This window comes from Hibiscus syriacus, unplaced genomic scaffold, assembly GCF_006381635.1.
Source record: "Hibiscus syriacus cultivar Baekdansim isolate YM2019G1 unplaced genomic scaffold, ASM638163v2 tig00110511_pilon, whole genome shotgun sequence".
Lineage (NCBI taxonomy): Eukaryota > Viridiplantae > Streptophyta > Magnoliopsida > Malvales > Malvaceae > Hibiscus > Hibiscus syriacus.
The window spans coordinates 651,844-667,260 of record NW_024062767.1 but is presented as its reverse complement, the minus strand read 5'-3'; the positions used below and the strand labels follow the sequence as shown (position 1 = coordinate 667,260).

The 15,417-nt window shown below is 34.1% G+C and overlaps 1 protein-coding gene and 1 pseudogene across 1 annotated transcript; both read left to right on the top strand.

The window, feature by feature from the left end:
* Positions 1–2,678: 2,678 nt before the first annotated feature.
* LOC120130110 (RNA-binding protein 38-like) lies at positions 2,679–5,338 on the top strand. The gene is made up of 6 exons (XM_039147441.1): positions 2,679–2,902; positions 2,965–3,088; positions 3,168–3,303; positions 4,062–4,098; positions 4,176–4,377; positions 5,044–5,338. Exons 1-6 carry the CDS (start codon positions 2,720–2,722, stop codon positions 5,115–5,117), a joined length of 756 nt encoding a protein of 251 aa, XP_039003372.1. The 5' UTR covers positions 2,679–2,719; the 3' UTR covers positions 5,118–5,338.
* A 2,682-nt stretch (positions 5,339–8,020) lies between these two features.
* On the top strand, positions 8,021–8,448 carry LOC120130104 (annotated as a pseudogene).
* The last annotated feature ends 6,969 nt before the right edge of the window (positions 8,449–15,417 follow it).

Below are 15,417 nucleotides of genomic sequence, written 5' to 3'. Positions count from 1 at the left end.
GCCAGAAAACCACCCAACACCTTTTTGTTTGCCTGTCTATGGTGAGGAAAAACTTGGGTTCTTGAACATGTATGTTTATCAATAAAAGTCATAACTTGAAACATTTCGCAATCTTTTATCCTCTTTGCAATCATACGCCACGTATAGTTTTTATCAATCATACACTTTGTTTCGAAACGATCTTTGCTTGATTTGTTAACTTTTAGTTGATAGCCATCTTCTACACATTTCGTATATAAAGCTATCTTCAAGTCTTTCTTTGTATCAAAACAATCATCTTTCTTGATACGAATAACTTTTGTGTAATAATCAACTGCTATCTTTACCAACTCTTCTTCCGGTATCTAAAGTAATTCTGGCATATTCCAGTTATAATCCCGTGGCATTTTCTTCTTTTTCTTTTCTTCGTGGACTTCTTCTTCTTCTTTTTCTTCTTCAAGATTATATGAGTTACAGAATGGATGTTCAACATGTTCATTCACAGTCGTAACTTCCTCCTCATTATTATCAACAACATCTTCCTCGGCAACGGCTGTTTCATCATCAAAATTTGGGTATTGACCAATATCAAAATCATTACACGCAGGGTTTGTTTCTTCTTCTGAAACATCATCAAAGTCTGGGTATTGACCAAGATCAAAGTCCGGGTATTGACCAAGATCAAATTTCGTATACTGACTAGTACTCACAATTTTTTCTGTTGGCTCATAATCGTCTAACTGGTCAATACGAAAACCAGAATTTGGTGCTGAAAGTTGATTAGGATTTGTATTAGGAAAAGGTTGAGGGTTTTGAGATTGTGTTTGATATTGTGTTTGGTATTGGAAATGTGGTGAAACAAAATTTTCTTGGTGATGAAATTATGGTGGAACCATTAAATTTTGAGGTTGATAACAACGTTGTACATTGTGAGCACCATAAATTGGTTGAAGAACTTAGTTGATTACTACCCGCTACTGACCCACTTCACTACTTCTAGGTTCAACAACATACAATGTAACATCATCTTCTTGCGAACACTAATGTAAGCAATGAATTGTTCAACATCTTCATTGTCGATTAACAAATAAACTTTACCTTTTCTCTGATAAGATAGCCTAAATCCACTTAGAGGCTAAATTCAATTCTTTGCAACACGTAACATTAGAGTTTCATAAGTTAACTTGTTTAATGACAGTTTTAGTTGAAGATTTATGGGAAAGGCATATATTGTAAAACACCATGAACATTCTCCCATGACCCTCTAAAACACAAATCTATCCAAACACGATCAACATTAGATGATTTCACTATACAAATTGTAAATTAATTTGCTAAACAAACGAGCTATAAACTACATATCATATCACTAACTTAGATAAAAACATACCTTTATTAAGTTGATAGTTGATAATTTGGGAGAGAAATCATTGAAAAATTATATAGAAATAAAATTATGTAAAAAAAATAGAGATGGGGAAGGATGTCGTTGGATATAGGAATGGATGTCGCCGGAGAGAGTGATAGATGGAGATGGAATGAGTTGCGATTTAGGGATTTAGGTTATGAGTTGTTGCTGCTGTTGCGTAGTTTTATACCCAAAACATTTGTGTTACGAAAATAAAACCTGGTGCGAAATTAAAATTCGTGTTGCGAATTCGAAAATCGAGTTGCGAATTTGAAAATCGCGTTGTGAATTTGGAAAATCGTGTTGCGATTTACATATTCACATTGTGAATTTGGAAACTGTGTTGCGAAATTGGAGTTCGCATTGCGAATTCGAGATCGCGTTGCGAATTTGTTGGTCATTTTCGCAAATCCAAAAAAAGTTGGTTAAAATCGTATATTATAAAGCATTTTCGGTCACTGAAGTTATTTTCTCTTTCTTTAATATTATGCAAAGGATTCAAAAGTATATAACAAATTCAATTAATTCTATCTTTTTAATAGTTTGGAGGGATTATAGTTTAGATTTTTTTCAAGATTTGTTTAATCATTGACATATATATTTCGTAGACAACTCTTTTTATCCAACCTCCAAAAATAACACCCCCTTTAGACTTTGAAACCACTTAATGGGTTTTAAATTTAATTTGTTGGATGTTTAGTTGAAGACACCAATCACATTAACTAATTTAGTTGTGTAAACCCAAATTAATTACTATAGAAATAAAAGTACTTGCCAGATAGGTTTGATTAACAGTCAAATATATATATATATATATATATATATATATATAAACATTAGTTTACATATAATAAGATGAAAAGAAAAACTAACAAACAATACTACATGGCACAGCAAAAATAAACATTAAAAAAGCCAACAAAATAAACTTTTTTTTTATTTGAGGAGAAACCAAAGGAGCCGGGACTTGGGGAGATTATATTTATGCAAAGACAGGGAAGACAAAGCTCAAAATGCTGTCATTCCATATTACAAAAACCCATATCTCTGCATACACAGAAAATTAGCTGGCGGCTCTCTTCCTTTTTTGTGGATTTTCTTTTATTAACCAACCGATCGAATAATAACAACACCCAACAACTTGTATGATATCATAAAAAAGGCTGCATCTCACTCTCTGTTGCCACTTTCAATGATTCTTTTGCAAATGGTGCCCTTAGAGCAATGATAGCAAAGAAGAAAGGGTCTTCGTTGAAGTTATACGAGATGCCACTGTGAAAAGAGTTGCATGCAGAAGGAAAGATAAACCCCATTTCTGCTGTTTTAGATGCAATGGCTTGTCCACACTACCGATCACCTTTTGGTGACACCACCTTTACAAAAGTGTTCGTTGGGGGACTACCATGGGAGACGCGAGCAGCGGAAATGCGTCGCTATTTTGAGCAGTTCGGAGAGATTCTTGAAGCTGTTATCATCACTGATAAGATCACCGGCAAATCTAAAGGATACGGCTTTGTAAGTTTTTTATTTTATTTCTTCTTATTAATGTTTATATGCTCATTAAGGTGTTTCTACAGATTACTTTCCTTGATCCTGATTCTGCAAGGAGGGCTTGTGTTGATCCGAATCCTGTAATTGATGGAAGAAGAGCAAACTGTAACATTGCTTCATTTGGAAGGGCTAGACCTTTGCAACCGCAAGGTCCCCATTCTCTGCACCTGTGCACTTTCCCTCACCCAATTATTGAAACTCAGTTGGATATGGTGGATTTTTAATGCAGGAAGAAATCGAGGCAACAGTCCTTTTCAAGGAGCACCATCTTATAGTGGAGTTGTAGCACCGGTGCCAGTGCCTCCACCTCCTCCTCCTCCTCCTCTGCCACCGGTTCCGCCTGTCGTGTATCCACTGCCTTATGGGTGAGTATTCTCTTTGTTCAACATATTCATGTTAATCTTACATTAACAGTCATGTGCTTTCTCAATACAGTTGGTATATCAGATTGTATAATGCAAGCCAATAATGCATTCGACTCAGGCTATGCTTTGTAGTGCCCAAATGCATACATCAAAGTATCCCAAATCCAAAGGGATTAAATTTTAGGCCGCTAATTACTGTGTTCTGTATTCTGTACGTTCTATTTTCTTATAACCCTGGTCACCCCAAATGTTATTATGGTTAACATAGTAATTATGTTATTGATCAAATGCAGAGTAGTACTTTTAGTATCTGTATTACGAACCAAGCAACCTCATTGTTTAATTGGATGGTTGTTATCCCTATAAATCCTAGGTCGGCATATGTCGTCTGTGGGGAACATGAGTATTTGATTGTTTATTGTCAAATGATTGAGAATCTTTCGAACAGATTCTTTCTTGTAATCACCCCAGACTATTAAAAATAAACTATTAAAAATAGTACATGTAGTAGGAGTGTAAAAACTTGATCTTTTGATTTTGATGCATAACCTAAAATAATTTTGAGTACCTACCCGAGGGGTTGTCCTTTGTACTGGTACAAACAATTGTTATAAAGGTAGGACCATAAAACCGTGTTGCAATAAGTCGTTTATCCTATCTATCTATCATTGATTCCTATATATTTGTATAAGGATGCTGCTTTCTGCAATTACTTGTAAGGGAAAGTTTTCCTTTTTGATGAATTTATACCTCTACAGGTACCCAACTTACAGTCCTGAATATGGATTCCACCAAGTATGCCACTAATCCTCTTTTGTTAAATATTAAGCAAATAGTTGAGCTTTCAAGGATGTTGTTGACTTGCTATGCAGGCTATCTATCATCAACAATATGGATCATCATCTACCTCAATGGGATCCCCATATTACTATGGTTATTCCTTGGAAGCTCCAAGGGGAACATTTTCTGCACCCCAATCTCACCTTATCCCCGGACCGTCCTTTCTTTACTATCCAACTCAAATGCCGGGGTATCCTCCCCCACCCTTTCATCTCAGCTATCCTTCTTCCACAGGTAAACTAATTTCACTCTATAATTTCCTTTCATTTTTACTGCATGTCAAGGGAGTGTATGAGTCATTCAGTATCACAGATGATGGTTGATTCTGGTCATTGAGCCCCGCTAACCATGCTATTCACTTCCACTGTTTTAATCATTTCTTCTATTCCTATATGGACTTGATTTGGTTTTTTAAGTACCAAACTTGTATGTATTCATATCTTTTTCAGAAATCAAACCCTTTCTGTATTTTTACTTGGACTAAATATTGCAGGTAAATAAAGAATGACTTTACAGCTTCATATAGTTAAGTGCTTTGAGGCAGAACATTACCAACAACAGCAAAAATGTCTTGAAAATCCCACCGAGTTTTACATTATCAATACCCAAATTATCTTCATTTTGTATGCTGAGATTGTTCGGTAAAAGAGTAACTCTCACTGTATTGTTGCATTTCAAACTTACAGTGCCCCAGTCCAATACTGATGTATAAGGACTTAACATAGAAGCTAGGCAGAAGAGGGCCCCTGTTTCTCAGTGAAACATCACTTCCAGGCCATTTTGTCTGTAACTATGATAACACACATACACACACTTTTTGCATTCCCATACATACATACATACATACATAATATATATATATGTGCTCACTATAAAATTTATTACTGATTTTCTTCTCAGATTCACAGACTCCACAGCATACATCCACAGAAACAGAAGCTGGGGCCATCATTTCCGACAGTCCAAAAACCTAAAGGAACTCATCCCCTACAAACAACTTCAAATTGTACAATCTTGATAAGATTATGTGCAACTCATCACCTTATTTCACTCTTATATTCTCAACAATTTAGCAATAGGTGGGTTACCTATGGCAGGAAAAAGGAAGACTAATCTACCACCTTATGCAGATATCATTTTTCGTCTTTAATTCTCGAGGGAAAAAAAAAAGAAACATTCTTCCATTTCCCCCAAACCTCCTTCAAGTGATTCATTTATCAAGAGTTTAACATCCTTTACAGAATTGTATGAACTATGAACCAAAGGTGGGATGCACGTTGCCTCAATAAACAAAATTTTGATTAAACTTTTTGATCCCAAAATAAATTTTGCTTTCCTTTGATGAACGGAGCTTAATTGTATCATATCTTTTTATTAACGGTTTGGTTCAATTTCAAAGGTGTGTTGAAAGTTGAAAACTGGGCTATCAGCGTGGGAAATTCCTTTCCCTTTATGCTTTCTTTGCATCCAATAAATCTATGCCCCTTGAAGTGAGGGAAAAGGAAATGTGGGGTTTTTTCAGAAATTATCAAAGTTTGCAAGGCATTTCTTTTCCAAATTTTCGATTGTTTAGGGAAATGAAATACCAAATATAACTAGTTATATGTAACTCAAATGCCAGTGTTTCAACATTGAATTCATATTCATTCTTTGCTTAAAGTAATCTCCCTTGGAGGAGGGTGACCTACGAATTAATTAATTAAAATTGTTCGATTTACATGTGTTTTTTTCTGCTGGCTATTTCATTAATGAAGGTTAGTTATATAGTCCATTAATCAACTATATTTGTTAAGACTTGTGAGAGTTCTAGCCACTCTTGTTAGGACTTGGGACTACACAGTCTGAAGATTAAAAGAAAAGATTTCAGATATTAAGATTCGAATACAACCATGCTTATAAGCAAGAGCATGAATGCATTGCAGGGGGAATTACACACTTCTATCTTATAGTGTTTGTCAAGTTTGCTTCTATTAGGGCACTGCTGCCTTGAAATTGCAAAAGTTATGAACAATAGAAGGTTGTATTCAATACGTTTGGAAGGGCAGAAATTGAACGCAACTATGAAAAGGAGACGATCAATTTTTTTTTAAATAAAACTAGGTTTTCATTAAAAAAAAAAAAGTAAGGTACGACAAAGTTAACACAATCCCAGCCTGAAAATTTAAAGGAGTGAGTAAAATAAAATCAAAAGTACTTTTCCTTGAATACATGATTCATCTTCCATGAAAACCTAACAACTATCAATAATTTGTATCTATTCGAACCTAGACACAATATTATGAAGGCATGGAGATTAAGAGAACCAGTTTGACGAATTACTCTATGAACGTTTTGAATGCATCTTCAAACTACTGCAAAAATGATATAACTATAGGAGACTGTCAGCTTTTGTTGATCAGGAAATGTGTCGTGATGAATGCAACGAAACATCAGATTATATAATGATAGAAAAAACCATGTCATAAAAGCATATGAACTCGTGTCATAAAAGTATAGAAATCAACAGAAAATAAAAAATATAACAAAAAAATAAGAATAAGAGAGGCGACGACACATATGCCGTCACCTAAGACGACACTTTAAAAGAAAATGAGATAAAATTAGAGGTTGAAACTGTCTCCAATTTATAAGACAGGACAAGGGAATATACATATTTAATCTATTATATTATATTCGAGTCTATGATCTATAGTTTAAAGTTTAAAATTTAGGGTTTAAACTTGCTACAAATTCCCTAGCCAAAAGGACCACAGGTAGCTTCAATTCATGGTAAATGGAGTTGAGTAGTCATCCTATGTTTTTGTATATAAGGATACCAAGCACATCAGTGCACACAGAAAAAGCTGTTTTTCAAAAGTAAGGCCGCGTCTTAATTCACTGTCAAAAGTTTCAATCTTTTTGGAGATATGATTGAAAGTTGAAATTGGTTAATGAATTAAAATTACTTTTTACTTGTAACTTGATAAGTCGAATATTATGGAGTAATTACTAAGGCTTGTAGTGTTTGGATTTACATAAAGGTGAAAAAAGAAAGTCATAATCCTGTGGAGTAGAAATAGAAAGAATTGATCCTGCAAGGAATAATGAATATCTAATGGGCAAGGGTGTCGACTAGGGTGAGAGTAAACCAGACTATATAACACATTGCCAATGAATTTGAACCTTCTGTAGTGCAATTGTTGCTAAAGTCAGAAGCCATGGGCCACAGGATTTAAGGTATTTCCCTTCCCATCCCAAGATTAGATAAGCATAAAAAGCAGCAGATATTTATGACCCCCCACAAAATGTTGTTTTCATTCAACTGCATTATTCCCAGCCACCCCTACCCCCAATATTCTTTCTTAATTTTTTCTGTTATCAGTGACTTAATTCTTATCATCAATTGCCCTGTGAATCCAACTATAAAACCTTCCCAAAGTTCAATAAAATTAACCCACCACATTCTGCTTCCTCATGGAACCTTCAGATATTCATGTGATTGTACTGATATTGAGCCACTTGACCTCTTTCCATGCTCAATGCACGACTCACTAGAGCCCAAGCCGTTGCTCAGCTGCTTTATCGGCTCTTCCGAGACGACATTCGAACAAGGAGACAAGGAGGATGTCACTGTGGCCTTGCATATTGGTCTGCCTGATCCCTCCAATGTCGATACCGGCAACAGCAAGGAAAATGTTGCTGGTGGAGTGCTAAACAGTATTGGATACCGACACCGGAACAATCCTCATCGGCTTCACGAATTTCTCTTGCCATGTCTGCTTTAAAACCTTCAACCGTTACAATAATCTTCAGGTGGAATTACTCTATATTCATCATGTTATATTGTATGTCTGCATATTTGACTGATATGATATACTTTATGTGCAATGATTCAATGATGCATATGTGGGGACATGGTTCACAGTATCGTAAAGGGCCAGAGTCACTGAAGGATCTCAACCTCGAGCCATGCTAGGGATCCCATGCTACTGCTGCGCCGAAGGGTGCAAAAACAACATCGAACACCCAAGGGCGAAGCCGCTAAAAGATTTCAGGACACTGCAAACGCATTACAAAAGGAAACACGGGCTGAAACCCTTCATGTGCCGCAAGTGCGGCAAGCTCTTGGCGGTGAAAGGTGACTGGAGAACACACGAGAAGAACTGCGGGAAGCGTTGGCTCTGCCTTTGCGGCTCCGATTTCAAGCACAAGAGATCGCTGAAAGATCACATCAAGGCGTTCGGGTCGGGCACGGTCCTTTTCCTCCATCATTTGATGGGGTTGAGGTACTGGAGGAGACTGCATCATCTTCCCTACATGTCTGAAACAAAAAATTTCCCGCATTTCTACTTCTTTTCACTTGAATCTAGAAAAATGCTCTTCCACTTGATTTACTCGTAATGAATTACCGTTTCCAGATACTCATTATCACCATTGAAGAGTGAAACAATGTTCTTTTCAAACACAAAATGATGATAAGACTTCTCTAGAGTTGATTTAAAGGGTGGGGGGATGAGTCCAAAGAATAAAAATCCAAGAAAAGGGATAAAAACAACATATAAGGATGAAAACATGCAGGCAAGTGATTTTGCTGGAAGGAACATTATTAGGGTATCTAAACTTGAGGGAGAAGTGAGCCATCAACTACAGACAATCTTGTGTATTGGAATGGCCACTCACCACAAGCTGGCCAAAACTTTGTGGTCTTATGTGCGCGGTTGCTATTTCATTTGTTGCAGAAGTGGGTCTAGGGTTTTATAGATTTGCAATAAATTTTAAGGTAAACTACGTATTCAATAACTTTAGTAATGTTTTAATCAACTATCTATTTTATTTTTAAAATTATATCTAATGTTATGTTTTGGTCTCATTTTGATAATCTTTATTAAATTAAACAAACCACTAGCATAGAAATATTTTTTTCAATAATGACATGTCATTATCTTATGGTGACACATCAAGATCTCTGTTAATTTTTTAAATGGTGCGTAACCAAAATGAAACTAAATCATAACTTTAATTATGATTTAAAATTATAACACATTGGATGATCAAGACAGAACTAAAATAAGTTAAACAACTAAAATGTAGTTTTACCTTAAATTTTATTGTTATGACGATATATAAAACTATAAACATTTTGTTTTATATAAAGTCTATTGTTTTACAAATTCTAAATTTAATACTAATCCTAATGGAGGGGAAGTGAATAATAGACTCTAGGAGAATCAGGGGTGTTCATTAGTTAATCTAAAACCCATAATTAAAAAAATACAATAGAATAAAATAAATAATTTGCCTAACCGTTATATAATCCAAGTTTTGATGAGATGGGAATCGTTGTGATACACGGAATATATTGGAGATGAAATGCATGTTTCAACATTGCTATCAAAGAGATAGTTGGAATTCAACTTAGAGGAAGATACATTAACCGATAATAGTGTCAATATTAATCTTTGTAACGCATGGGGTATTTTAACTGATCAATCTTTTTGTTGAAGATTTGGATTACACAAGTTCAAAATCTAATGAATATCATGATCTTCACGATATCCCCAAATTAAGGAGGAAAAATCAGAATTCAAGAAGTTGGCAAGACCAGAAGAGGTTTTCGCATAAGGCGTGGGCACGTCTTATTCATCCTGAGCTATCGCAGAAGAAATCTTCAGTTAAAGTGCGGGCACGTCAACTTTCAGTTTTTATTGGTTTCAGTTTTTTTTTGTTATCGGTTTTTTGGATCGTTTTTCGATTATTTTTTGGATCGTATTGGATCTGAACACCATTATTTGGTATTATAGCATAGTCTGTTTCTTTGGGTAATAAAAGAATTTATCCAAAAAAAAAATTCAGGCACATGTATGTTTCAAGGTTTTATGGAATCTTGGTCTTATGCAAACCAACAAAACCCATATTTGTCTATGATCTTATATTGCCAAATACAATATTTTCAAGGATAAAACATTTAATTATTTTATTTTATTTTGATTTAATTAAAAAATATATGTTTAAATTATACTTTTTATTGACTTTAAATGTTTTAAGTTTTTTTTTATTAAATTATACTTTTTTGTTACCATTCTTAAGTGTATGATCCATCACGATTATAAAAAAATCATCAATCACTCAAAACCGGAAATGTGTTGTGTTTATAATATTTTAAAATTTTTATTTAAAAAAGGCAAAAAGGCATCACATGTCCTTGTACTTTTAAAAATTCAATGTGGCCCTCGTATTATTTTTTTCTCAATGTAACCCTCAAACTCGAAATAAATCCAATGTGGCACTTTGACTAATGTTTTTTTGTCGTTGACCGTTATTGCGCTGATGTGGCAGTTCACAGTGTTGACATGGCAGTCCACGCTGTTGACATAGTAGTCCAGGGTGACAGATTAACATGACAGATTGACTAAATTGATAACTCAAACATGTCATATAGACTGCCACGTTAACACTGTGGATCAGAACGTTACCAGCGTGGATCTTTATATCAGCACTATGGACTGGCACTCCAATACTACAATGGTCAACGAAGAAAAACGTTAGTGAAAGGGTCATATTAAGAAGAAAAAATAATAATACGAGCACTACATTGATTTTTCAAAAATACAAAAATCTTTGATGCATTTTTACCTTTAAAAGTTTTTAAAATTATTATATTCAAAAGCCCTATTTCTCTAAAATATCAAAAGAAAAATAAAAATCCTAAAATCCCCAATTCCAAATCTTTATTATTGTCGTCGAAGGGCTACCGCCAATTATTACCATTTATTGATCTGCTACAATATTTTAGCCTTTATCATGTTCAAATAATTAGCAACTTTTTCTTAGAAAAAAAACATTAAATGAATAAATTTGAAGTCAAATTCTAAATCCCTATGAAGGTCATCAAAGACAGGCATGCGTACCAAGATTAGATCGAGGAGGGTGGCTTGATCGACCTTGATGAAATAAGTGTCCCGAGACTTGAGCTCATCGTCGATGGAGACAAAACGATCATCAGAGTTAGTTGATAACGTTAGAGTAAATTATGAGAGATTAGGTATTTAATATTTGGATATTGAGGAATTAGTCATTAGAAATTTAAGTTAGGGAATTAGGGATTAAGGCGATGATGCAGATCTCGAGCATGCGAACATAAGACTTAGGCGAACCTTCATATATACGGATCATACTCTGTGAATAATCAGTAATGACCACCTATTATCCATGCAAGTACACTCCGCGTATAATTACCAATGACCATGTTTTAAAACATGTGATCTCTTATCTAAGCCATCAATTTTTAGGACGTTTAATCAATCTCATTGACACGATAACTTTTGATTGAAACTTGTTCAAGACACCTAAATAGTCATACAACAGAGTAAGGCACGTGCACACTTCTTCACAAAAACATGACCAACACCACAAGAACCTCCATAACCACCACTAGAGCTATCGATCGAACATTCGACCTTTAGATCCTTCAAAAAAATTTAATCTTAAAAGCCTTTAGATATTTAAACCTTCAAAACTTTCAGATCTCTAAACCATCAAATTTTTAAAATTTATCCTACAACAGGATAATGACAGGACACCAACGCGATGAGATGAACAAAAAAGAAACAGAGGACGTAAACGTAAATAGGCTTGGGTCTTAGCCCGCCAGAGCAAGTGGCGCCACCAAGCCTGCAACAGTTGCAGTAATGGCAACAGCAGTTTTGGATTCAACCCCCGAGGATATTCAATAAAGGGGTGAACATGTATCAGGCTAGCGGTGTTTCTCCCTTAGAAGCCATAATCAACAATGCTAGGACATGCAAAAAGGTTGAAGACAATGGAACAAGTCATGCTAGCCTCGTAAAGGCAGGTGAAACAACAGAAAGTTCATGCAAGAGCAGATGTACAGATAGTGGATAACGATGAGAGAAATGAGAAATTTGTTTGAGGTTAGCTGCAGAAAGAGGAACAAGAGCAGAGAAACATGTAAAATAGAAGAGGGAGAAATGAGCAGGAGGAAATGCCAAGATTAAGATTTCCAGGTTTTCCAAGATTAAGATTAAGATTAAGATTAAGCCAAACTATCAAGTAGGCCTTGGGCTTTTCAAGTTGAAACTTAGGGTGTGTTTGATAGCTGAAAATATTTTTCAAAAAATGTTTTTCGGTGTTTGATACCTGGAAAACATTATTCAAAAAATGTTTTTCGGTGTTTGATAGCTGTAATTTGTTTTACGAAAATTTTTCTAGTGTTTGATAGTTGTAATTGATTTTTCTATGTATTCATTTTCCTATTTTTTTTTGTATTTTCTGTAAAATGTTTTACCATCTGATTTCCATAAAATATTTTCCGACATTCAATTCAGATTAGAAGCACTCAAAAAATATTATTTTATTTATTTAATACTAATTTAATATTTTAGTATCATTTTAATAAAAATATTAATATTTAATTATTTAATATTATTATATAATTTTAATAATATTATATTAATATGTACTCGGATATATTATAATAATATTATGTTTAATAATTTATTATTATTAATAAAATACTAATAAAAAACTAAGAGTGCTCAAAACGATTAATTCGGTACATATTAAATTGAATTATCAACCAAATTAACTGAATATTTAATAGTTAATCAAATAGATTTTTTAAATATTAACCAAATCGAACTTATTATTTTGGGTAAATTATTTTCTACAAAATTAATTATAGTGTATCAAACAATTAGTGAAAATGATTTACACAAAATCATCAAAACACTGTAAAATATTTTTCAAAAACTATTTTTCTGAAATGTAATTTTTTACGTAAAACAAATTTAGATAATTCATTTGTAAAATATATTTGATGTAATTCATTTTATGTAATCAATTTTAGGTAATCCATTTAACATAAATCATTTTCAGAAAATGAATTATAGTCTATCGAACAAACTTTTATAGACAGACGTAATTACTTAACCCAATGTAAATACAAACATCTAGTTTTCGTAAGGAAAATTCGCCAATTGCAACTGCAAAAGAAGGGTAAATTACATGCTTGGTAATTAAACTTTATTCTCACTCCTATTTTATTCATCTTACTTTTAGTTTTTTCAATTTGCTCACCGAACTTTATAACGTTGCCTTTTTTGTCACACTATCATTTACTCAGTAACAACTGCATGACATGGAATTATTTAATGTTAAATGGGCCACATCATTTTCAATGAATAATAAAATAATTTTTTTGGGTTAATAAAACATTTGGGGATCAAAATACTAACCTTAAAATTATACCATGAAAGGAAAAAAGCTGAAGAAGATGGAATCAATGTCTAAGTCAAACTATGTTCCAATCTGCATGTGTGGAATTCCATCGTGTTAAGGATGGCATGGCAGACGATAACCCTGGAAGAAGTTCTTCGCTGTAATAAATATGGGGTAAGTAACGCAAATCTTGTAATTTTTTTCAATGGTACGAGCTACCAATGACTCCACATGAAGATGATATGGTTGATCTTCTTAGAGAAATCATAACACTTGAAAAGAAAAGAAGAAATGAGAGAATTCTTTAATTTTTTTTTTGTTTATCTACATTTTTGGATAATGTATGGGTATTGAAGGTTGAAGATAAGTTATACAATAGGTTATTGAAGGCTGAAGGTTGTGATGATTTAAGAACTGGGTTTTGAAGGTTGAAGATGCTTTTTGAGTGGGCATTTGAAGGTGTAGGTCATAATGTCTACTGGAAAAGTTTCTGTCATTGGTATTTTGTTAACTATTATGAATGTGAAAAATATTTTGTTAATTATTATTGAATGCTAAGTTCTAGTTGAATGAATGCAATGTTAATGAATGAATTAAGGTCTAGTCAGAATCCAATTCAGAGGTCCAGTGTCAAGCCCAACCAAGCAATGCAAGCCTGACCCAGCAAGCAATCCTGGTTAAGAAGCCCATGTGCAAGCTAGGGTTTTTTCAATATCATCAAGTGCCACCTAATGGTAACCTTGCAATCAAAGGATGATTGAAGGGCACAGATCGAAGCATATTAAGGGTTTCAAAACCCTAAGGAAACATTTCAACATGCACAGCCGTATGAGAGCTATTGGATCTGCCTTTTGATCCAACCATAACTGCACCCAGGAGCATCGAAAGGTCACAATTGTCAGATAATGGCATGTGAAGACCACACGTCAGTGAAAACAATCCTCACACCCGAACAGAAGCATTTTTAGGTTGTTTTCTTACCTTATAATTTTTAGAAACTTCCCAAAATATGCAGTTAGCACAAATCAACACGACATCGAAGAAATCTGAAGAAAAGCAGAAAAAACAAATCTAACAAGGCAACTAAAATCCACAAAGATAACAACATGGGTGCAAACAAAGGCAGAAAGAAACAAATCGTGGAAAAAGAAAGTGAATCCCATCGAATTCGGATCAAATGGGATATTAAAAATCCCATGTTAAGGGAAAAAATCCCCTCGATGAATTATTTAAACCTTGTAAAAGAAGATGAAGGGTGAAAAGTTTAGGGAAGTCTTTAAAACCATAAAAACTCATGAAATCAGAGAAAATAGAGAAAAGGCTTTGTTTATTTCTCTTTTGTCAAACGAAGCTTCGTGGAGACGAGAAAACGTTGGGAACTTGAAGAGTGGTCACCGTGAAAGGTAAAATCGTAGCTTTCTCGCCAGATCTACATTGATATGGTAAGGTTGGGTTAAATAGTGATCAGATTTGGGTTCAGGATTATGAGAGGAATTGAAGAGAGCTGATTTTAGTGCTTCATCTACCATGGGTAATAGAGATGTGACAAGGGATGAGTAAATATTGCTCTTGTCGAAGAACTAAATCTAGAAAGCTCTAGACTCGACCAAAGAACGAGAGGGAAAGATTGAGATGCATGGGTGACGACTAGTTGATGGTATGCAAGAATTAGGGTTGCTAAATTGAACAAATAGAAGATTATGACAAAACAAGATAAGGAAATAAAAGGATAAAGATAATTAAAGATAGGATAAGATAACTTAGCTAAATTAGGGTTTTTGACAAAATTGATCATATGGGTTGTCACAAACTTGTGGAGATGATGAATGATGGAAATATATATAATTGTCCTATCAACCCTCTTAGTCGTAATGAAAAGACAAATTCGATAAATGGCTAACATGCCCTCTTAATCACAATGAAAAGGCAAACAAAAGTGTGAAGATCTCTCTCATAAAGAACTTGAAAAGAAGCTTCGAAGGAAAGTAATCAACACTTGCAATAAACTCTCAAGATATTGTATTAAGAAAATATGTGTTTACAAAGTTGAATGAAGTC